Source organism: Mesocricetus auratus, unplaced genomic scaffold (assembly GCF_017639785.1).
Source record: "Mesocricetus auratus isolate SY011 unplaced genomic scaffold, BCM_Maur_2.0 Super-Scaffold_100003, whole genome shotgun sequence".
Lineage (NCBI taxonomy): Eukaryota > Metazoa > Chordata > Mammalia > Rodentia > Cricetidae > Mesocricetus > Mesocricetus auratus.
In genome coordinates, this window is record NW_024429188.1 from 49,676,043 (window position 1) to 49,698,368 (window position 22,326).

General features: G+C 45.1%; 2 protein-coding genes and 1 pseudogene across 2 annotated transcripts; all 3 read left to right on the forward strand.

Annotated features, from left to right (window-relative positions):
• The first annotated feature begins 1,069 nt into the window (after nucleotides 1-1,069).
• LOC121139768 lies at nucleotides 1,070-10,444 on the forward strand. The gene is made up of 4 exons (XM_040743754.1): nucleotides 1,070-1,473; nucleotides 5,263-5,484; nucleotides 7,255-7,333; nucleotides 9,608-10,444. Exons 1-4 carry the CDS (start codon nucleotides 1,070-1,072, stop codon nucleotides 10,232-10,234), a joined length of 1,332 nt encoding a protein of 443 aa, XP_040599688.1. The 3' UTR covers nucleotides 10,235-10,444.
• Nucleotides 10,445-13,904: 3,460 nt separating this feature from the next.
• Nucleotides 13,905-14,530, forward strand: LOC121139769 (annotated as a pseudogene).
• A 4,217-nt stretch (nucleotides 14,531-18,747) lies between these two features.
• On the forward strand, nucleotides 18,748-19,391 carry LOC121139838 (histone H3-like). Its single transcript, XM_040743840.1, has one exon. It carries the CDS (start codon nucleotides 18,768-18,770, stop codon nucleotides 19,179-19,181), a length of 414 nt encoding a protein of 137 aa, XP_040599774.1. The 5' UTR covers nucleotides 18,748-18,767; the 3' UTR covers nucleotides 19,182-19,391.
• The last annotated feature ends 2,935 nt before the right edge of the window (nucleotides 19,392-22,326 follow it).

Here is a 22,326-nt window from a genome sequence, read left to right on the forward strand (position 1 = left end):
CGCCTCTGCTCTGTCGCCACCACAAAAGATTTTCACCCAAAGCTCATTGAAGGGGTTTATTGGAAGGAAGAATCCGGAGGAATGGCTGCCCTCTGCCAGAGTAGCAGGGGACAGCAGGGTAGCACGAACAGCCACAAGTTGAACAGAAACGCAGTTTATATCGGGTTTACAGGGTGGGGATTGGTCAGATTTAGTGCTGAGCTCCGATTGGCTAGAGCTCCTGCTCAAGGATTGGCTAGTTTTCTGCACAGGATTAGGGTGAGATTTGGCTCTGGTTTCAGGGCCAAAGTGTGTTTCTTTTTCTGGTCCTTTTTAGCCTTTTGGCTCCAATTTTAGGTCCAGGATGCATTTCTTTCACTGGCTCTATTTCCTGGGACAAAATGTGTTTCTTTGGCACTGGTTTCAGGGTCGGGGTTCATTTCTTGGTTCTGGTTGCAGGGCCAAAGTGTGTTTCTTTGGCTCTGCTCAGGGTGTGCTTCTTTGACTCGTCCTTTTCCCCTACATATTCTGCACCACTTGCATGCCTGGTCCCAGCAGAAGACGGTTTGGGAGCCCCTAGGTGAATTGAGGTGGAAGCAAGCCTTCATGTGGGTGCTGGGTGTTGAGGACTGGTCCTCTGGAAGAAAAGACAGTTTAACTGATGAACCACCTACAGCCCTTGCTCCGGAAGTGCTTAAACTATTCTAGGTCTAATATCACAAACTCAGGAAAACACCCAGAGGTTCTAGAAGGTTCTTTGTGACTTGACCATTGAGGCAGGATTGTAAAAAAAAAGAAAAAAAAGAAAAGAAAGAAAGAAAGAAAAATTTAAGAATGGCTTGAGTTTTTCTACAATCCATGCTGCACGCCTACACAGACAGCCTCCATTAACAGTCCTGGTGGCAAGACCACCCGGAGAGTATATAAGGGGCAGGCTGTAAAGAGGATCACCACATGGGCCACCCAGAGTGCACTAGTGAAACACGCCACCAGGTGGGCGACCAATAGGAATGCAGTGGGCTCTATAAAAGCCGAGCCCTCAAGGCACCTAGCACACTCGAGGAGCAGAGGAGAAAGGGGCTTCTTCACGATGGTACGCACCAAGCAGACAGCGCGGAAGTCGACAGGAGGCAAGGCTCCGCGGAAGCAGCTAGCTATGAATGTGGCTTGCAAGACTGCACCGGTTACTGGCGTAGTGAAGAAGAAGCAGCACCGCTACCGCCCAGGCACCGTGGCGCTTCGTGAGATCCGCCGCTACCAGAAGACCACCGAGTTGCTGATTCGCAGGGCGCCGTTCCAGCACTTGGTGCGTGAGATAGCCCAGGGTTTCAAGACTGACCTGCGCTTCCAGAGCTCTGCGCTGATGGCACTGCAGGAGGCCTGCGAGGCCTACCTCGTGGCGCTGTTCGAAGACACCAACCTGTGTGCCATCCACGCCAAGCGGGTGACCATCATGCCGAAAGACATCCACCTGGCTCGTCGCATTCGCGGAGAGCACTCTTAAACTTAGACTCCACAGGCTCCTGATTATTGCACTATCCTAAACCCAAAGGCTCTTTTCAGAGCCACCCACCACATCTAAAAAAGTGGTTGTAACCTTGTATGTAAATTTGATTGATAATTGAAAATATATGCAATTTTTTTGCTTTTAAAAACTGGCCTCAGAATAAAAATTTTGAAACCTTAAAAAAATCACAATGAATGCATGGGATGTCTCCAAGAATAACGAGGCCAGGTATTTTGTTCTTTGAGGCCTTATACGAACATTTTCTATTGACTCAGTATTCAATTAATAGTTCAGTTTAGTATGATAGCTGATGTTAATGAGTATACAGGCTTTTAGTAAGTGAACGGAAGAAAGACATGCCAAACAGAAAACAGCAGTGTGCAAATAATAGGGATTACACAGACAAAGTTTAGGGAGCCAGTTTCAGGGACTGGCATAGAAGATGCATGTGGCATGTAGGCTTAAAAACACAGTAATTTTGCTGGGCAGTGGTGGCACATGCCTTTAATCCCAGCACTAGGGACTCAGAGGCAAGTAGATCTCTGTGAGTTTGGACCAGCCTGGTCTACAGAGCGCGTTCCCAGGACAGCCTCCAAAGCCACACAGAAACCCTGTCTCGAAACCCATCCGCCCCAAAAAAAAAAACACAGCAATTTGCTACCATTTCACAATAATCATGTGCCTTTCAGAGAAGGCAGAGATTCAAAAAGCAAAGGAAAGGTCTCACTGGGAGATCTCTTATTAATCTGTTAAAGCCTACAAAGTATTTTATATACACTCCAGATAGTTTGCTTTTCTGGTCAACAAATGATATACATACATAGCCAGTTGACTTTACACAATATATGGCTAAATATTGAGACATATTGGTCCTACCTTAAAGCAAAACTCTCTTCATTAACCTGAGTAAATCCCCAAGGAGAGAACAATTATCCTCCAAAAAATAAATACAGACAGAGGTATCTGAGCAATATCAGCAGCTCAAAAGTTCAGGTGCAAATAGAAACCCAATTTTCTCCTTTAAAAAAATGCAAGTGGAATGGTGACATCGTTCAGACAGTAAAAGTGACTCCTACCAAGTCTGATGACCTGAGTTTGATCCCCAGAACCTACATGACGGAATAGAACTGATTGATTGATTGATTGATTGAATGCAACAAAGGTTTGAAAGACACACATTTGCTAATCAATAGAGCTTCTCTCAGGAAAAAGGAGATGAGATAGGATCAAAATTTGATTTCTACTAAATCTGCTACCCTCAATCCATTCATCCAGAGAACACTATTTAAGAAAGCAGATGGTAGATGGGTGGCAGTGGCACACACCTTTAATCCCAGCACTTGGGAGACAGAGGCAGGTGGAATTCTATGAGTTTGAGGCCAGCCAGGGCTACACACACAGAAATCCTGACTTTAAAAGAAAAAATCAATCAAGCAGATTGCATAAGAGATCGATATGTTATACAGGCTTTTTTTTTTTTTTTTTGGTCTTCAGAAGGACTCTCAGTTCCCATTACAGGACAAGCAGGAAAGTTTGAATATGATGCAGTAACTCGAGCACTACTAGAACCTCACATGCAAGTGTTTTTCCTTTTTGCTTTTTCAAGACCGGGTTTCTTTGTGTAGCCTTATCTGTCCTGGAACTCACTCTGTAGACCAGGCTGGCCTCAAACTCATAGAGACCTGCCTGTCTCTGCATCCCTGAGTGATAGATAGTATTAAAGGCACGTGCCACTACATTGGGCTGTATCTGTTTTCTTAAAGACTGCCATTATGATTACAATTAGATGGAACCTCAAATTTGAATTTGAATTTCCTGATTGACCAATGTGTCCTTTCTTTACTTGTTGCTGTGACAAAGTATCTGAAGCAGAATTTCAGGGAGGAAGAATTTATTCTGGCTCACAAATTGAAGACTTAGGTTGAGGAAGACAGGACAGCAGGAGTGTGAGGCAGCTAGTCACACCGATTCCCAGTTAGGACACAGAGACAGAACGCAGATGTTCAGCTACCTTTCTCCTTTTGATGCAACCAGGACTCTGGCCACAGAATGAAGAATGCCTGGGGTTAGGTTTTAATTAACCTAATCTAGATAATCCTTCACAGACTCGTCCAGGGGCTCCTTTCTGTGGTGATTTTAGATCCTGCCATATTGACAGTCAATATTAACCATCATAGATACTGAGGTTGAACAATTTTTCACGCATTTATTTTACATTTTAGTTTATCCTTTGAAAGAACTATCTGTTATTGCTATGATTGAGGTGTTTGATTTCTGTAGGGTTTTTTTTCACTCTTTGTGCATCCTCGGTATTAAGCTTCTATCTGCTATGCACCTGGCAAAGACTTCCTCCCATTCTTCCGGCTTCCTCTTGTCTTAGTTGTTTCCTTCCCAGCTTGGAACTTTCTTCATTTCATGAATCCCATTTGTCGACTCTTAGGCTTATTTTCTGAGCAAGTAGAGTCCTGCTCAGGAATCCTTGCTTGTGCTTGAAGTGTTTTCTATCCTTTTTCTCATGACAGTTTCAGAGTTTAAAGTATTATATCATTGACACTGATGCACTAGGAGTTGACTTTTGTATAGGCTAACAGACAGGGATCTAGCTTCATTCTTCTTTATATGGATAGCCAGATCTCCCAGCATCATTTGATGAGAGCACTGACCTTTCTTCAATGCACTTTTGTACATCTTTAGAATCAGTTGGCTGTATTCACATGGGTTTATATCATGGTCCTCTCTTCTATTCCATATATCTGCGTGTCTCTTTTTGTGCCATTAGCATGCTACTTTGTTCCTGCCGCTGTATGTATAACCTGGAATCAGTTTTCATGATATCTACAGCATTCTTTTTTATGTTCAGATTTCTTTGACTATGTAGACTCTTTTATGCTTCCATCACTGTCCATCCATTCCTTTGAGACTGGGTTGCAAATTGAGCCTGCAGCTAAGCTGCTGACCAGCAAGCTTCAGTATCCTCTTGTCTCTGTCCCTAACAATGCTAAGTTTATGAACACATAGCCGTGCCTGCCTTTTTTAAGAATAGGTTCTGAGAATTCAACCTTAGGTTCTCTTCTTATTTATCAAGAGTTCCTAATCTCTGAAACATTTATTTAGCCACTAAAATATTTTTAAGGCACCTGAAAACGGGGTTGTTTTCTTGATTCAATTATCAACATATTTGTTATATGTACATGTAGTGATTTTTGTGTGATTATTTTCTATCCTGCAATTTTTCCTGCAAGTACTTGTGAAATCTAAAAGTTTTCTGATATAATCTATTATATATAGAATCATATCACCTCACATGAGGATAATTTGACTCTTCCTGTCTGTATGCCTCTTATTTCTTTCTCTTATTATTTTAGCTAAAACTTCAGATACTATATTGAATAAGGGGTATTCACGATATATATTGAAGCAGAGACCAGCGCGGGTGGAGGGCGAAGACCGACCGAGCACGCCAACCATGGCTTCCAAGTGTCCCAGCTGTGACAAGACCTTGTACTTTTCTGAGAAGGTGAGCTCCCTAGGCAAGGACTGGCACAAGTTCTGTCTCATATGTGAGCGCTGCAACAAGACGCTGACCTCCCGGGGCCATGCTGAGCATGATGGGAAACCTTTCTACCACAAACCCTGCTGTGTATGTCACACTGTTTGGACCCAAAGGCGTGAATATGGGGTGCTCTGGTTCCTAGGTCAAAGAGAAGGTTCTGACTGAGAGCCTCAGGCCTCAGGTAACATTGGCCCCATTGAGGTCCCTGTGGTGCGAACCGAAGAATAGAAGACCAGCGGACCCCCAACGGTCCCAGCAAAGCCTCTAGTGTCATCACATTCACTGGGACACCCAATAATTGTCTGCAATGCAACAAGAGGGTGTGCTTTGCTGAGAAGGTGACCTGCTGCAGCCAGCTCTTCCTGTGCTGGGAGTGTCGCTCCAAGACACTGACCCCTGGCCGCTATGCTGAGCATGACGGCCAGCCCTACTGCCACAAGCCTTGGTATGGAATTCTCTTTGGACACAAGGGAGTAAATGCCAATACTGGGGGCAGCTGTAGCTATGACAAGGACCCTAAAGGAACAGCCCAGCGTTAGACCTGCAGATGCTCTCCTCCGGGTCCCATGCTTGACCCTGAGGGAAAATGACCCACTGTCTCCACTGCTTCCCCTTACCTCAGTGTGTCTTGACTGCAAATACCGGGACCTGAGTGGCTGATGGGGAAGTCTGCTGGGTAGTGTGCAGAACAGCACAGAAGTTCAACCCTACTTCTTTGTTTTCTTTCTTTCGTTCTTTCTTTCATTCGTTCTTTCTTTCTTCCTTCCTTCCTTCTTTCCTTCCTTCCTTTCTTCCTTTCTTACTTTCTTTTTTGTTTTTCGAGACAGGGTTTTTCTGTATTGTTTTGGATGCTACCCTGGAACTTGCTCTGTAGACCAGGCTGGCCTCAACCTCACAGAGATCCGCCTGCCTCTGCCTCCCGAGTGCTGGGGTTAAAGGTGTGCGCCACCAACGGCGGGCTTTAACCCTACTTCTTTGTCACCTCACCATGTCGTCTCTTACCCACTGCCTCCTTTGTGACTGTGTGCCTCTGTAGCTTCACGTGTCCTGTGTCCTGTTCCCGTGCCCAGCATTCTCTCTATCCCTGTGTCTCCATGTCCCCAATGGCTCTCCGAGGTGGCTGTCCTATGATGTCCCTGTTGCCCACACATGCCCACATGTATTTTTTTATGCTCTGCTGGCCAGTGATGGCCTGACCTCACAGCATTACCAGGGTGGCAGCACCCCTGCAAGGAGTCCTTTGCTGGTTCGCACACGACTCCCTACCTGCCCCTCACATTGTTCACAGGTACCCAGACTTTGCTGTGAATAAATGGATTGAGGATTGTTTTGTTTTTGCTTTTTCGAGACAGGGTTTCTCTGTATTGTTTTGGAGGCTGTCCTAGAACTCGCTCTGTGGACCAGGCTGGTCTCAAACTCACAGAGTTCTGCCTGCCTCTGCCTCCCGCGTGCTGGGATTAAAGGCCAGCGACACCAATACTCGGCCCACGGTTTGAGGATTTTTAAAAAAGATAAATATTTAAGAAAGTGGGCATTCTCACCTTATTCCTGATTTTAATGAAATGGCCCCTGTAGTCTAGAGCATTTTAATGAAGCAAGTAGTATGCTGAATCCAAAACCAGATAAAGACATCGCAAAAAGAAAAAAGAAAATTGCTGATGGCTAACCAGTCTCCCTGATGAACACAGATGCAAAATGCAAAGTGAATTCAACATCACATCAAAAAGACCATCTACGTCAACCAAGCTGGCATCTTTACATAGACAGAGAGATTGTTCAATATATTTCAGTAAAATCAATGAATGTTATTCAGCACATAGGCGCATAGTCAGAAATCATATGATCAATTACAAAGATGCAGAAAAGGTATTAAATAAAATTCAATACCTATGATAAATGATTATTTATGTGGGACACAATTTATTTAAAAAAGAGGGTAAAATTCAGCATCAAATATGCCATGTTTTGTTTATTCTCATGGGAGACCTGCCCTTTCCTATACAGAAACAGAGGAGGAATGGATGGGGGTGAGGGAGACTGGGGAAGGGCTGGGGAAGGGCCTGGGAGTAGAAGAGGGAAAGGAAAGCTTGGCCAGGTTGTATAAATAAACTTATTTTAAAATGAAAACATCAACATAAGAAGTTGAGTGTCTGAAGTGCTGTGCCTTCTAAGGGATCACTTTTCTCCCTTACAACCTCACCCACCCCTTGCCAAGGAGGCAAGGCAACTGCACAACCCCTCAGTCTTCAAAGATTCCTCCTCCCCCAGCTCTGCTCAAAGAGGGTGAGAGCCAGGTGAGCCTGGGGCAGTGGGACAGATGCCACCATAAGCCACCATGTAGGGAGTGGTCCATCCTAGCAACAAACAATGAGATCCTTTACGATAGCCAAATAAGGAATGGGGAACCCATCCAAAAAATCTCTCCCAGGATGACAACCACCAAATACACTAGACATAAGCAAGGGTTAACAGCCTTGAGGCACGTCACTTTGCTTTACAGGAGCAAGCCACTGCTCAGCACTAAGAAATATCCCACTAGGACCTCTTCTCCCATCTGCCAAGGATCCTTGGACTGAGGCCATTCTACGCCCTCTCTATTCCCACAGCCACGCAGAGTGGAGCTTACAAAATCCACTGGGAACCAGGCAGTGGTGGCAATCTCCTTTAATCCCAGCACTTGGGAGTCAGAGGCAGGCAGCTCTCTGTGGGATTGAGGCCAGCCTGGTGTACCATAGCTAGTTCTAGGGCAACTTCCAAAGCCACAGAGAAACCCTGTACCGAAAAAAAAAACAAACAAACAAAAAAGCTACTTGGGAACAGGAAGACAGATCCTAGTTCACCAGATAGACACCATGTATCTGCCAAGGACCAGAGACCCTAGCATCACAGGCATTTGGCTTACATGTATACTGTGTTGGCATTTAGGTGGAATTTGAAAGGAACAGGTATCCTGGCACTGGGGAGCCACAGAATACTGAGTGATACACAGCTCACGTGGAAAGGTATCCTGGAGCTCTGGAGTCACAGAATACTGAGTGTTACACAGCTCACGTGGAAAGGTATCTGGGAGCTCTGGAGCCACAGAATACTGAGTGTTACACAGCTCAGGTGGACAGGTATCCTGGAGCTAGGAGTCACAGAATACTGAGTGTTACACAGCTCAGATGGAAAGGTATCCTGGAGCTCGGGAGTCACAGAATACTGAGTGATACACAGCTCACGTGGAAAGGTATCCTGGAGCTCTGGAGCCACAGAATACTGAGTGTTACACAGCTCAGGTGGAAAGGTAACCTGGAGCTCAGGAGTCACAGACTACTGAGTCTTACACAGCTCAGGTGGAAAGGTATCCTGGAGCTCAGGATCACAAAATACTGAGTGTTACACAACTCAGATGGAAAGGTTTCCTGGAGCTCGGGGGCCAAGGACCACCACAGGTTGCAGTAAGCATAGCAGCTTACAGCCCTGCCTCAGGGAAAGGCTTCCCCAGTATATGGGCTCGACTCAGGCAGGACAGCATCTTCAAGCTGAGGCTGTTCGCTCACTGTTGCAGTTTTGCTCGGCAGGAGGTTTCTCAGGAGAAGTTGTTACAGTTCAGCTCTACTCCTGGAGAGTGGAGAGCACAGATTGGAGCTCATCCAAGAGAAGCTTTCCCTGGCAAAAGGGTTACAGCCCTGCTCGCTCTGCTCTGCTCTGCCCAGGGTCTCCTCTGCTCTGTTGCCACCGCAAAAGTATTTCACCCAAAGCTTATTGAAGGTTTTTTTTGGAAGAAAGAAACCAAGGAATGGCTGCCCTCTGCCAGAGTAGCAGGGGACAGCAGGGTAGCACGAACAGCCACAAGTTGAACAGAAACGCAGTTAATATCGGGTTTACAGGGTGGGGATTGGTCAGATTTAGTGCTGAGCTCCGATTGGCTAGAGCTCCTGCTCAAGGATTGGCTAGTTTTCTGCACAGGATTAGGGTGAGATTTGGCTCTGGTTTCAGGGCCAAAGTGTGTTTCTTTTTCTGGTCCTTTTTAGCCTTTTGGCTCCAATTTTAGGTTCAGGATGCATTTCTTTCACTGGCTCTATTTCCTGGGACAAAATGTGTTTCTTTGGCACTGGTTTCAGGGTCGGGGTTCATTTCTTGGTTCTGGTTGCAGGGCCAAAGTGTGTTTCTTTGGCTCTGCTCAGGGTGTGCTTCTTTGACTCGTCCTTTTCCCCTACATACTCTGCACCACTTGCATGTCTGGTCCCAGCAGAAGACGGTTTGAAAGACCCTGAGGTGAATTAAGGTGGAAGCAATCCTTCATGTGGGTGCTGGGTGTTGAGGACTGGTCCTCTGGAAGAACAGACAGTTTAACTGATGAACCACCTACAGCCTTTGCTCCGGAAGTCCCTAAACTGTTCTAGGTCTAATATCACAAACTCAGGAAAACACCCAGAGGTTCTAGAAGGTTCTATGTGACTTGACCGTTGAGGCAGGATTGTAAAAAAAAAAAAAAAAAAAAAAAGAAATGAAAAGAAACGAAAGAAAGAAAAATTTAAAAACGGCTTGAGTTTTTCTACAATCCATGCTCCACGCCTACACAGACAGCCTCCATTAACAGTCCTGGTGGCAAGACCACCCGGAGAGTATATAAGGGGCAGGCTGTAAAGAGGATCACCACATGGGCCACCCAGAGTGCACTAGTGAAACACGCCACCAGGTGGGCGACCAATAGGAATGCAGTGGGCTCTATAAAAGCCGAGCCCTCAAGGCACCTAGCACACTCGAGGAGCAGAGGAGAAAGGAGCTTCTTCACGATGGTACGCACCAAGCAGACAGCGCGGAAGTCGACGGGAGGCAAGGCTCCACGGAAGCCGCTAGCTATGAATGTGGCTTGCAAGACTGCACCGGCTACTGGCGTAGTGAAGAAGAAGCAGCGCCGCTACCGCCCAGGCACCGTGGCGCTTCGTGAGATCCGCCGCTACCAGAAGACCACCGAGTTGCTGATTCGCAGGGCGCCGTTCCAGCACTTGGTGCGTGAGATAGCCCAGGGTTTCAAGACTGACCTGCGCTTCCAGAGCTCTGCGCTGATGGCGCTGCAGGAGGCCTGCGAGGCCTACCTCGTGGCGCTGTTCGAAGACACCAACCTGTGTGCCATCCACGCCAAGCGGGTGACCATCATGCCGAAAGACATCCACCTGGCTCGTCGCATTCGCGGAGAGCACTCTTAAACTTAGACTCCACAGGCTCCTGATTATTGCACTATCCTAAACCCAAAGGCTCTTTTCAGAGCCACCCACCACATCTAAAAAAGTGGTTGTAACCTTGTATGTAAATTTGATCGATAATTGAAAATATATGCAATTTTTTTGCTTTTAAAAACTGGCCTCAGAATAAAATCTTTGAAACCTTAAAAATATCACAATGAATGCATGGGTTGTCTCCAAGAATAACCAGGCCAGGTACTTTGCTCTTTGAGACTTATACGAACATTTTCTATTGACTCGGTAATCAAGTAATAGGTAAGTTTAGTATGATAGGTAATGTTAATGTGTATATAGCTTGTAGTAAGTGAACGGAAGAAAGACATGCCAAACAGAAAACAGCAGTGTGCAAATAAAAGGAATTACACAGACAATGTTTAGGGAGCCAGTTTCAGGGACAACATCGAATATGCATGGGGCAGGTAGGCTTAAAAACACAGTAATTTTGCTGGGCGGTGGTGGCACATGCCTTTAATCCCAGCACTAGGGAGGCAGAGGTAGGTAGATCTCTGTGAGTTTGGACCAACCTGGTCTACAGAGGGAGTTCCAGGACAGCCTCCAAAGCCACACAGAAACCCTGTCTCGAAACCCACCCCCGCAAAACAGCAATTTGGTACTATTTCACAATAATCATGTGCCTTTCAGAGAAGGCAGAGATTCAAAAAAGCAAAGGAAAGGTCTCACTTGGAGATCTCTTATTAATCTGTTACAGCCTACTAAGAATTTTACATACACTCCAGATTGTTTTCTTTTCTGGTCAACAAATGATAAACATATATAGACAGTTGACTTTACAGAGGATATGGCTAAATATTGAGACATATTTGGACTACCTTAAAGCAAAACTCTCTTCATTAACCTGAGTAAATCCCCAAGGAGAGAACAATTGTCCTTCAAAAAATGTATATGCTTTCCTTAAATAAGTACAGACATACCTATCTGAGCAATATCAGCAACTCAAAAGTTCAGCTGCAAATAGAAACCCAATTTCCTCCTTTAAAAAACATGCACGTGGACTGGTGACATGGTTCAGACAGTAAAAGTGACTGCTACCAAGCCTGATGACCTGAGTTTGATCCCCAGAACCCACATGGTAGAATAGAACTCATTGATTGATTGATTGATTGATTGATTGATTGATTGATTGACTTCAACAAAGAATTAAAAGATGCACACTTGCTAATCAATAGAGCTTCTCTCTGGAACAAAGGAGATGAGAAAGGATCAAAATTTGATTTCTACCCTCAATCCACTCATCTGGAGAACACTATTTAAGAAAGCAGATGGCAGATGGGTGGCAGTGGCACACACCTTTAATCCCAGCACTTAGGAGGCAGAGGCAGGTGGATTTCTATGTGTTTGAGGCCCATCAGAGCTACACACACAGGAACCCTGTCTTGAAAAAAAAAGCAAAAAAGCAGATTGCATCAGTGATCGATATGTTACAGAGGCTTTTTTTTTTTTTTTTTTTTTTTTTGGTCTTCAGAAGTACTCTCAGTTCCCATTACAGGACAAGCAGGAAAGTGTGAAGATGAAGCAGGAACGCGAGCACTACTAGAACCTCACATGAAAGTGTTTTTCCTTTTTGCTTTTTCGAGACCGGGTTTCTCTGTGTAGCCTTGTCTGTCCTGGAACTCACTCTGTAGACCAGGCTGGCCTCAGACTCATAGAGATCTGCCAGTCTCTGCATCCCTGAGTGATAGATAGTATTAAAGGCACGTGCCACTACATTGGGCTGTATCTGTTTTCTTAAAGACTGCCATTATGATTACAATTAGATGGAATCACAAGGTAATTTGAATTTGAATTTCCTGAATGACCAATGCGTCCATTTCTTTTCTTGTTGCTGTGACAAAGTATCTGAAGCAGAATTTCAGGGAGGAAGAATTTATTCTGGCTCACAAATTGAAGACTTAGGTTGAGGAAGACAGGACAGCAGGAGTGTGAGGCAGCTAGTCACACCGATTCCCAGTTAGGACACAGAGAGAGAACGCTGATGTTCATCTACCTTTCTCCTTTTGATGCAACCAGGACTCTGGCCACAGAATGATGAATCCCTGGGGTTAGGTTTTAATTAACCTAATCTAGATAATCCCTCACACACTCGTCCAGGGGCTCCTTTCTGTGGTGATTTTATATCCTGCCAAATTGACAATCAATATTAACCATCAAAGACAGTGAAGTTGAACATTTTTTTCTTGTATTAATTGGACGTTTTGCTATATCCTTTGAGAGATCTATCTATTTATTACATTGAGTTGCTTGATTTCTGTAGGGTTTTTTTCACTCTTTGTGCATTCTCAGTATTAAGCCTCTGTCTGCTATGCAGCTAACAAAGATTTCCTCCCAATCTTCAGGCTTCCTCTTGTCTTAGTTGTTTCCTTTGCAGCTTGGAACTTTCTTCATTTCATGAGTGCCATTTGTCTACTGTTAGGCTTATTTTCTGAGCAAGTAGAGTCCTGCTCAGGAATCCTTGCTTGTGCTTGATGTGTTTTCTCTCTTTTTCTCACGACGGTTTCAGAATTTAAAGTATTATATCATTTACACTGATCCAGGACGAGTTGACTTTTATATAGGCTAACAGACAGGGATCTAGTTCATTCTTCTTTATATGCATAGCCAGATCTCCCAGCATCATTTAATGAGGAAACTGACCTTTCTTCAATGCACTTTTGTACATCTTTAGAATCAGTTGGCTGTATTCACATGGGTTTATATCATGGTCCTCTCTTCTATTCCATTTATCTGCGTTTCTCTTTTTGTGCCATGAGCATGCTACTTTTTTCCTGCTGCTGTATGTATAACCTGAAATCAGTTTTCATGATATCTACAGCATTCTTTTTTTTTTTTTTTTTTTTTGGTTTTTCGAGACAGGGTTTCTCTGTGGCTTTGGAGGCTGTCCTGGAACTCACTTTGTAGACCAGGCTGGCCTCGAACTCACAGAGATCCTCCTGACTCTGCCTCCCGAGTGCTGGGATTAAAGGTGTGCGCCACCAATGCCCGGCTTACAGCATTCTTTTTTATGTTCAGATTTCTTTGACTATGTAGAATCTTTTATGCTTCCATCACTGTCCATCCATTCCTTTGTGACTGGGTTGCAAATTGAGCCTGCAGTTAGGATGGTGACCAGCAAGCTTCAGTATCCTCTTGTCTCTGTCCCTAACAATGCTACGTTTATGAACACATAGCCATGCCTGCCTTTTCTTTTTAAGTATAGGTTCTGAGGATTCTACCTTAGGTCCTTTTCTTATTTATCAAGTGCTCCTACTAACTGAACCATTTGTTTAGCCACTAAAATATTTTTAAGGCCACTGAAAATGGGGTTGTTTACTTGATTTAACACTCAACACGTTTGTTTTTTGTACATCTAGTGATTTTTGTGTGATAATTTGGTATCCTGCCATTTTCCTGCAAGTACTTGTGAAATCTAAAAGTTTTCTGATACAATCTATTATGTATAGAATCATATACATATCAAGTGGATAATTTGACTCTTCGTGTCTGTATCCCTCTTATTCTTTCTCTTATTACTTTAGCTAATACTTCAGATACTATATTGAATAAGGTGTATTCACGATATATATTGAAGCAGAGACCAGCGCGGGTGGAGGGCACGGACCGACCGAGCACGCCAACCATGGCCTCCAAGTGTGCCAGCTGTGACAAGACCTTGTAATTTTCTGAGAAGGTGAGCTCCCTAGGCAAGGACTGGCACAAGTTCTGTCTCAAGTGTGAGCACTGCAACAAGACGCTGACCTCCCGGGGCCATGCTGAGCATGATGGGTAACCTTTCTACCACAAACCCTGCTGTGTATGCCACACTGTTTGGACCCAAAGGCATGAATATGGGGCACTCTGGTTCCTATGTCTAAGAGAAGCCTCTGACTGAGAGCCTCAGGCCTCAGGTAACATTGGCCCCATTGAGGTCCCTGTGGTGCGAACCGAAGAATAGAAGACCAGCGGACCCCCAACGGTCCCAGCAAAGCCTCTAGTGTCATCACATTCACTGGGACACCCAATAATTGTCTGCAATGCAACAAGAGGGTGTGCTTTGCTGAGAAGGTGACCTGCTGCAGCCAGCTCTTCCTGTGCTGGGAGTGTCGCTCCAAGACACTGACCCCTGGCCGCTATGCTGAGCATGACGGCCAGCCCTACTGCCACAAGCCTTGGTATGGAATTCTCTTTGGACACAAGGGAGTAAATGCCAATACTGGGGGCAGCTGTAGCTATGACAAGGACCCTAAAGGAACAGCCCAGCGTTAGACCTGCAGATGCTCTCCTCCGGGTCCCATGCTTGACCCTGAGGGAAAATGACCCACTGTCTCCACTGCTTCCCCTTACCTCAGTGTGTCTTGACTGCAAATACCGGGACCTGAGTGGCTGATGGGGAAGTCTGCTGGGTAGTGTGCAGAACAGCACAGAAGTTCAACCCTACTTCTTTGTTTTCTTTCTTTCGTTCTTTCTTTCATTCGTTCTTTCTTTCTTCCTTCCTTCCTTCTTTCCTTCCTTCCTTTCTTCCTTTCTTACTTTCTTTTTTGTTTTTCGAGACAGGGTTTTTCTGTATTGTTTTGGATGCTACCCTGGAACTTGCTCTGTAGACCAGGCTGGCCTCAACCTCACAGAGATCCGCCTGCCTCTGCCTCCCGAGTGCTGGGGTTAAAGGTGTGCGCCACCAACGGCGGGCTTTAACCCTACTTCTTTGTCACCTCACCATGTCGTCTCTTACCCACTGCCTCCTTTGTGACTGTGTGCCTCTGTAGCTTCACGTGTCCTGTGTCCTGTTCCCGTGCCCAGCATTCTCTCTATCCCTGTGTCTCCATGTCCCCAATGGCTCTCCGAGGTGGCTGTCCTATGATGTCCCTGTTGCCCACACATGCCCACATGTATTTTTTTATGCTCTGCTGGCCAGTGATGGCCTGACCTCACAGCATTACCAGGGTGGCAGCACCCCTGCAAGGAGTCCTTTGCTGGTTCGCACACGACTCCCTACCTGCCCCTCACATTGTTCACAGGTACCCAGACTTTGCTGTGAATAAATGGATTGAGGATTGTTTTGTTTTTGCTTTTTCGAGACAGGGTTTCTCTGTATTGTTTTGGAGGCTGTCCTAGAACTCGCTCTGTGGACCAGGCTGGTCTCAAACTCACAGAGTTCTGCCTGCCTCTGCCTCCCGCGTGCTGGGATTAAAGGCCAGCGACACCAATACTCGGCCCACGGTTTGAGGATTTTTAAAAAAGATAAATATTTAAGAAAGTGGGCATTCTCACCTTATTCCTGATTTTAATGAAATGGCCCCTGTAGTCTAGAGCATTTTAATGAAGCAAGTAGTATGCTGAATCCAAAACCAGATAAAGACATCGCAAAAAGAAAAAAAGAAAATTGCTGATGGCTAACCAGTCTCCCTGATGAACACAGATGCAAAATGCAAAGTGAATTCAACATCACATCAAAAAGACCATCTACGTCAACCAAGCTGACATCTTTACATAGACAGAGAGATTGTTCAATATATTTCAGTAAAATCAGTGAATGTTATTCAGCACATAGGCGCATAGTCAGAAATCATATGATCAATTACAAAGATGCAGAAAAGGTATTAAATAAAATTCAATACCTATTATAAATGATTATTTATGTGGGACACAATTTATTAACAAAAGAGGGTAAAATTCAGCATCAAATATGCCATGTTTTGTTTATTCCCATGGGAGACCTGCCCTTTCCTAAACAGAAACAGAGGAGGAATGGATGGGGGTGAGGGAGACTGGGGAAGGGCTGGGGAAGGGCCTGGGAGTAGAAGAGGGAAAGGAAAGCTTGGCCAGGTTGTATAAATAACCTTATTTTAAAATGAAAACATCAACATAAGAAGTTGAGTGTCTGAAGTGCTGTGCCTTCTAAGGGCTCACTTTTCTCCCTTACAACCTCACCCAACCCTTGCCAAGGAGGCAAGGCAACTGCACAACCCCTCAGTCTTCAAAGATTCCTCCTCCCCCAGCTCTGCTCAAAGAGGGTGAGAGCCAGGTGAGCCTGGGGCAGTGGGACAGATGCCACCATAAGCCACCATGTAGGGAGTGGTCCATCCTAGCAACAAACAATGAGATCCTTTACGATAGCCAAATAAGGAATGGGGAACCCATCCAAAAAATCTCTCCCAGGATGACAACCACCAAATACACTAGACATAAGCAAGGGTTAACAGCCTTGAGGCACGTCACTTTGCTTTACAGGAGCAAGCCACTGCTCAGCACTAAGAAATATCCCACTAGGACCTCTTCTCCCATCTGCCAAGGATCCTTGGACTGAGGCCATTCTACGCCCTCTCTATTCCCACAGCCACGCAGAGTGGAGCTTACAAAATCCACTGGGAACCAGGCAGTGGTGGCAATCTCCTTTAATCCCAGCACTTGGGAGGCAGAGGCAGGCAGCTCTCTGTGGGATTGAGGCCAGCCTGGTGTACCATAGCTAGTTCTAGGGCAACTTCCAAAGCCACAGAGAAACCCTGTACCGAAAAAAAAAAAACAAACAAAAAAGCTACTTGGGAACAGGAAGACAGATCCTAGTTCACCAGATAGACACCATGTATCTGCCAAGGACCAGAGACCCTAGCATCACAGGCATTTGGCTTACATGTATACTGTGTTGGCATTTAGGTGGAATTTGAAAGGAACAGGTATCCTGGCACTGGGGAGCCACAGAATACTGAGTGATACACAGCTCACGTGGAAAGGTATCCTGGAGCTCTGGAGTCACAGAATACTGAGTGTTACACAGCTCACGTGGAAAGGTATCTGGGAGCTCTGGAGCCACAGAATACTGAGTGTTACACAGCTCAGGTGGACAGGTATCCTGGAGCTAGGAGTCACAGAATACTGAGTGTTACACAGCTCAGATGGAAAGGTATCCTGGAGCTCGGGAGTCACAGAATACTGAGTGATACACAGCTCACGTGGAAAGGTATCCTGGAGCTCTGGAGCCACAGAATACTGAGTGTTACACAGCTCAGGTGGAAAGGTAACCTGGAGCTCAGGAGTCACAGACTACTGAGTCTTACACAGCTCAGGTGGAAAGGTATCCTGGAGCTCAGGATCACAAAATACTGAGTGTTACACAACTCAGATGGAAAGGTTTCCTGGAGCTCGGGAGCCAAGGACCACCACAGGTTGCAGTAAGCATAGCAGCTTACAGCCCTGCCTCAGGGAAAGGCTTCCCCAGTATATGGGCTCGACTCAGGCAGGACAGCATCTTCAAGCTGAGGCTGTTCGCTCACTGTTGCAGTTTTGCTCGGCAGGAGGTTTCTCAGGAGAAGTTGTTACAGTTCAGCTCTACTCCTGGAGAGTGGAGAGCACAGATTGGAGCTCATCCAAGAGAAGCTTTCCCTGGCAAAAGGGTTACAGCCCTGCTAGCTCTGCTCTGCTCTGCCCAGGGTCTCCTCTGCTCTGTTGCCACCGCAAAAGTATTTCACCCAAAGCTTATTGAAGGTTTTTTTTGGAAGAAAGAAACCAAGGAATGGCTGCCCTCTGCCAGAGTAGCAGGGGACAGCAGGGTAGCACGAACAGCCACAAGTTGAACAGAAACGCAGTTTATATCGGGTTTACAGGGTGGGGATTGGTCAGATTTAGTGCTGAGCTCCGATTGGCTAGAGCTCCTGCTCAAGGATTGGCTAGTTTTCTGCACAGGATTAGGGTGAGATTTGGCTCTGGTTTCAGGGCCAAAGTGTGTTTCTTTTTCTGGTCCTTTTTAGCCTTTTGGCTCCAATTTTAGGTTCAGGATGCATTTCTTTCACTGGCTCTATTTCCTGGGACAAAATGTGTTTCTTTGGCACTGGTTTCAGGGTCGGGGTTCATTTCTTGGTTCTGGTTGCAGGGCCAAAGTGTGTTTCTTTGGCTCTGCTCAGGGTGTGCTTCTTTGACTCGTCCTTTTCCCCTACATATTCTGCACCACTTGCATGCCTGGTATCAGCAGAAGACGATTTGAAAGACCCTGAGGTGAATTAAGGTGGAAGCAATCCTTCATGTGGGTGCTGGGTGTTGAGGACTGGTCCTCTGGAAGAACAGACAGTTTAACTGATGAACCACCTACAGCCTTTGCTCCGGAAGTCCTTAAACTGTTCTAGGTCTAATATCACAAACTCAGGAAAACACCCAGAGGTTCTAGAAGGTTCTATGTGACTTGACCGTTGAGGCAGGATTGTAAAAAAAAAAAAAAAAAAAGAAATGAAAAGAAACGAAAGAAAGAAAAATTTAAAAACGGCTTGAGTTTTTCTACAATCCATGCTCCACGCCTACACAGACAGCCTCCATTAACAGTCCTGGTGGCAAGACCACCCGGAGAGTATATAAGGGGCAGGCTGTAAAGAGGATCACCACATGGGCCACCCAGAGTGCACTAGTGAAACACGCCACCAGGTGGGCGACCAATAGGAATGCAGTGGGCTCTATAAAAGCCGAGCCCTCAAGGCACCTAGCACACTCGAGGAGCAGAGGAGAAAGGAGCTTCTTCACGATGGTACGCACCAAGCAGACAGCGCGGAAGTCGACGGGAGGCAAGGCTCCACGGAAGCCGCTAGCTATGAATGTGGCTTGCAAGACTGCACCGGCTACTGGCGTAGTGAAGAAGAAGCAGCGCCGCTACCGCCCAGGCACCGTGGCGCTTCGTGAGATCCGCCGCTACCAGAAGACCACCGAGTTGCTGATTCGCAGGGCGCCGTTCCAGCACTTGGTGCGTGAGATAGCCCAGGGTTTCAAGACTGACCTGCGCTTCCAGAGCTCTGCGCTGATGGCGCTGCAGGAGGCCTGCGAGGCCTACCTCGTGGCGCTGTTCGAAGACACCAACCTGTGTGCCATCCACGCCAAGCGGGTGACCATCATGCCGAAAGACATCCACCTGGCTCGTCGCATTCGCGGAGAGCACTCTTAAACTTAGACTCCACAGGCTCCTGATTATTGCACTATCCTAAACCCAAAGGCTCTTTTCAGAGCCACCCACCACATCTAAAAAAGTGGTTGTAACCTTGTATGTAAATTTGATCGATAATTGAAAATATATGCAATTTTTTTGCTTTTAAAAACTGGCCTCAGAATAAAATCTTTGAAACCTTAAAAATATCACAATGAATGCATGGGTTGTCTCCAAGAATAACCAGGCCAGGTACTTTGCTCTTTGAGACTTATACGAACATTTTCTATTGACTCGGTAATCAAGTAATAGGTAAGTTTAGTATGATAGGTAATGTTAATGTGTATATAGCTTGTAGTAAGTGAACGGAAGAAAGACATGCCAAACAGAAAACAGCAGTGTGCAAATAAAAGGAATTACACAGACAATGTTTAGGGAGCCAGTTTCAGGGACAACATCGAATATGCATGGGGCAGGTAGGCTTAAAAACACAGTAATTTTGCTGGGCGGTGGTGGCACATGCCTTTAATCCCAGCACTAGGGAGGCAGAGGTAGGTAGATCTCTGTGAGTTTGGACCAACCTGGTCTACAGAGGAGTTCCAGGACAGCCTCCAAAGCCACACAGAAACCCTGTCTCGAAACCCACCCCCGCAAAACAGCAATTTGGTACTATTTCACAATAATCATGTGCCTTTCAGAGAAGGCAGAGATTCAAAAAAGCAAAGGAAAGGTCTCACTTGGAGATCTCTTATTAATCTGTTACAGCCTACTAAGAATTTTACATACACTCCAGATTGTTTTCTTTTCTGGTCAACAAATGATAAACATATATAGACAGTTGACTTTACAGAGGATATGGCTAAATATTGAGACATATTTGGACTACCTTAAAGCAAAACTCTCTTCATTAACCTGAGTAAATCCCCAAGGAGAGAACAATTGTCCTTCAAAAAATGTATATGCTTTCCTTAAATAAGTACAGACATACCTATCTGAGCAATATCAGCAACTCAAAAGTTCAGCTGCAAATAGAAACCCAATTTCCTCCTTTAAAAAACATGCACGTGGACTGGTGACATGGTTCAGACAGTAAAAGTGACTGCTACCAAGCCTGATGACCTGAGTTTGATCCCCAGAACCCACATGGTAGAATAGAACTCATTGATTGATTGATTGATTGATTGATTGATTGATTGACTTCAACAAAGAATTAAAAGATGCACACTTGCTAATCAATAGAGCTTCTCTCTGGAACAAAGGAGATGAGAAAGGATCAAAATTTGATTTCTACCCTCAATCCACTCATCTGGAGAACACTATTTAAGAAAGCAGATGGCAGATGGGTGGCAGTGGCACACACCTTTAATCCCAGCACTTAGGAGGCAGAGGCAGGTGGATTTCTATGTGTTTGAGGCCCATCAGAGCTACACACACAGGAACCCTGTCTTGAAAAAAAAAGCAAAAAAGCAGATTGCATCAGTGATCGATATGTTACAGAGGCTTTTTTTTTTTTTTTTTTTTTTTTTGGTCTTCAGAAGTACTCTCAGTTCCCATTACAGGACAAGCAGGAAAGTGTGAAGATGAAGCAGGAACGCGAGCACTACTAGAACCTCACATGAAAGTGTTTTTCCTTTTTGCTTTTTCGAGACCGGGTTTCTCTGTGTAGCCTTGTCTGTCCTGGAACTCACTCTGTAGACCAGGCTGGCCTCAGACTCATAGAGATCTGCCAGTCTCTGCATCCCTGAGTGATAGATAGTATTAAAGGCACGTGCCACTACATTGGGCTGTATCTGTTTTCTTAAAGACTGCCATTATGATTACAATTAGATGGAATCACAAGGTAATTTGAATTTGAATTTCCTGAATGACCAATGCGTCCATTTCTTTTCTTGTTGCTGTGACAAAGTATCTGAAGCAGAATTTCAGGGAGGAAGAATTTATTCTGGCTCACAAATTGAAGACTTAGGTTGAGGAAGACAGGACAGCAGGAGTGTGAGGCAGCTAGTCACACCGATTCCCAGTTAGGACACAGAGAGAGAACGCTGATGTTCATCTACCTTTCTCCTTTTGATGCAACCAGGACTCTGGCCACAGAATGATGAATCCCTGGGGTTAGGTTTTAATTAACCTAATCTAGATAATCCCTCACACACTCGTCCAGGGGCTCCTTTCTGTGGTGATTTTATATCCTGCCAAATTGACAATCAATATTAACCATCAAAGACAGTGAAGTTGAACATTTTTTTCTTGTATTAATTGGACGTTTTGCTATATCCTTTGAGAGATCTATCTATTTATTACATTGAGTTGCTTGATTTCTGTAGGGTTTTTTTCACTCTTTGTGCATTCTCAGTATTAAGCCTCTGTCTGCTATGCAGCTAACAAAGATTTCCTCCCAATCTTCAGGCTTCCTCTTGTCTTAGTTGTTTCCTTTGCAGCTTGGAACTTTCTTCATTTCATGAGTGCCATTTGTCTACTGTTAGGCTTATTTTCTGAGCAAGTAGAGTCCTGCTCAGGAATCCTTGCTTGTGCTTGATGTGTTTTCTCTCTTTTTCTCACGACGGTTTCAGAATTTAAAGTATTATATCATTTACACTGATCCAGGACGAGTTGACTTTTATATAGGCTAACAGACAGGGATCTAGTTCATTCTTCTTTATATGCATAGCCAGATCTCCCAGCATCATTTAATGAGGAAACTGACCTTTCTTCAATGCACTTTTGTACATCTTTAGAATCAGTTGGCTGTATTCACATGGGTTTATATCATGGTCCTCTCTTCTATTCCATTTATCTGCGTTTCTCTTTTTGTGCCATGAGCATGCTACTTTTTTCCTGCTGCTGTATGTATAACCTGAAATCAGTTTTCATGATATCTACAGCATTCTTTTTTTTTTTTTTTTTTTTTTTGGTTTTTCGAGACAGGGTTTCTCTGTGGCTTTGGAGGCTGTCCTGGAACTCACTTTGTAGACCAGGCTGGCCTCGAACTCACAGAGATCCTCCTGACTCTGCCTCCCGAGTGCTGGGATTAAAGGTGTGCGCCACCAATGCCCGGCTTACAGCATTCTTTTTTATGTTCAGATTTCTTTGACTATGTAGAATCTTTTATGCTTCCATCACTGTCCATCCATTCCTTTGTGACTGGGTTGCAAATTGAGCCTGCAGT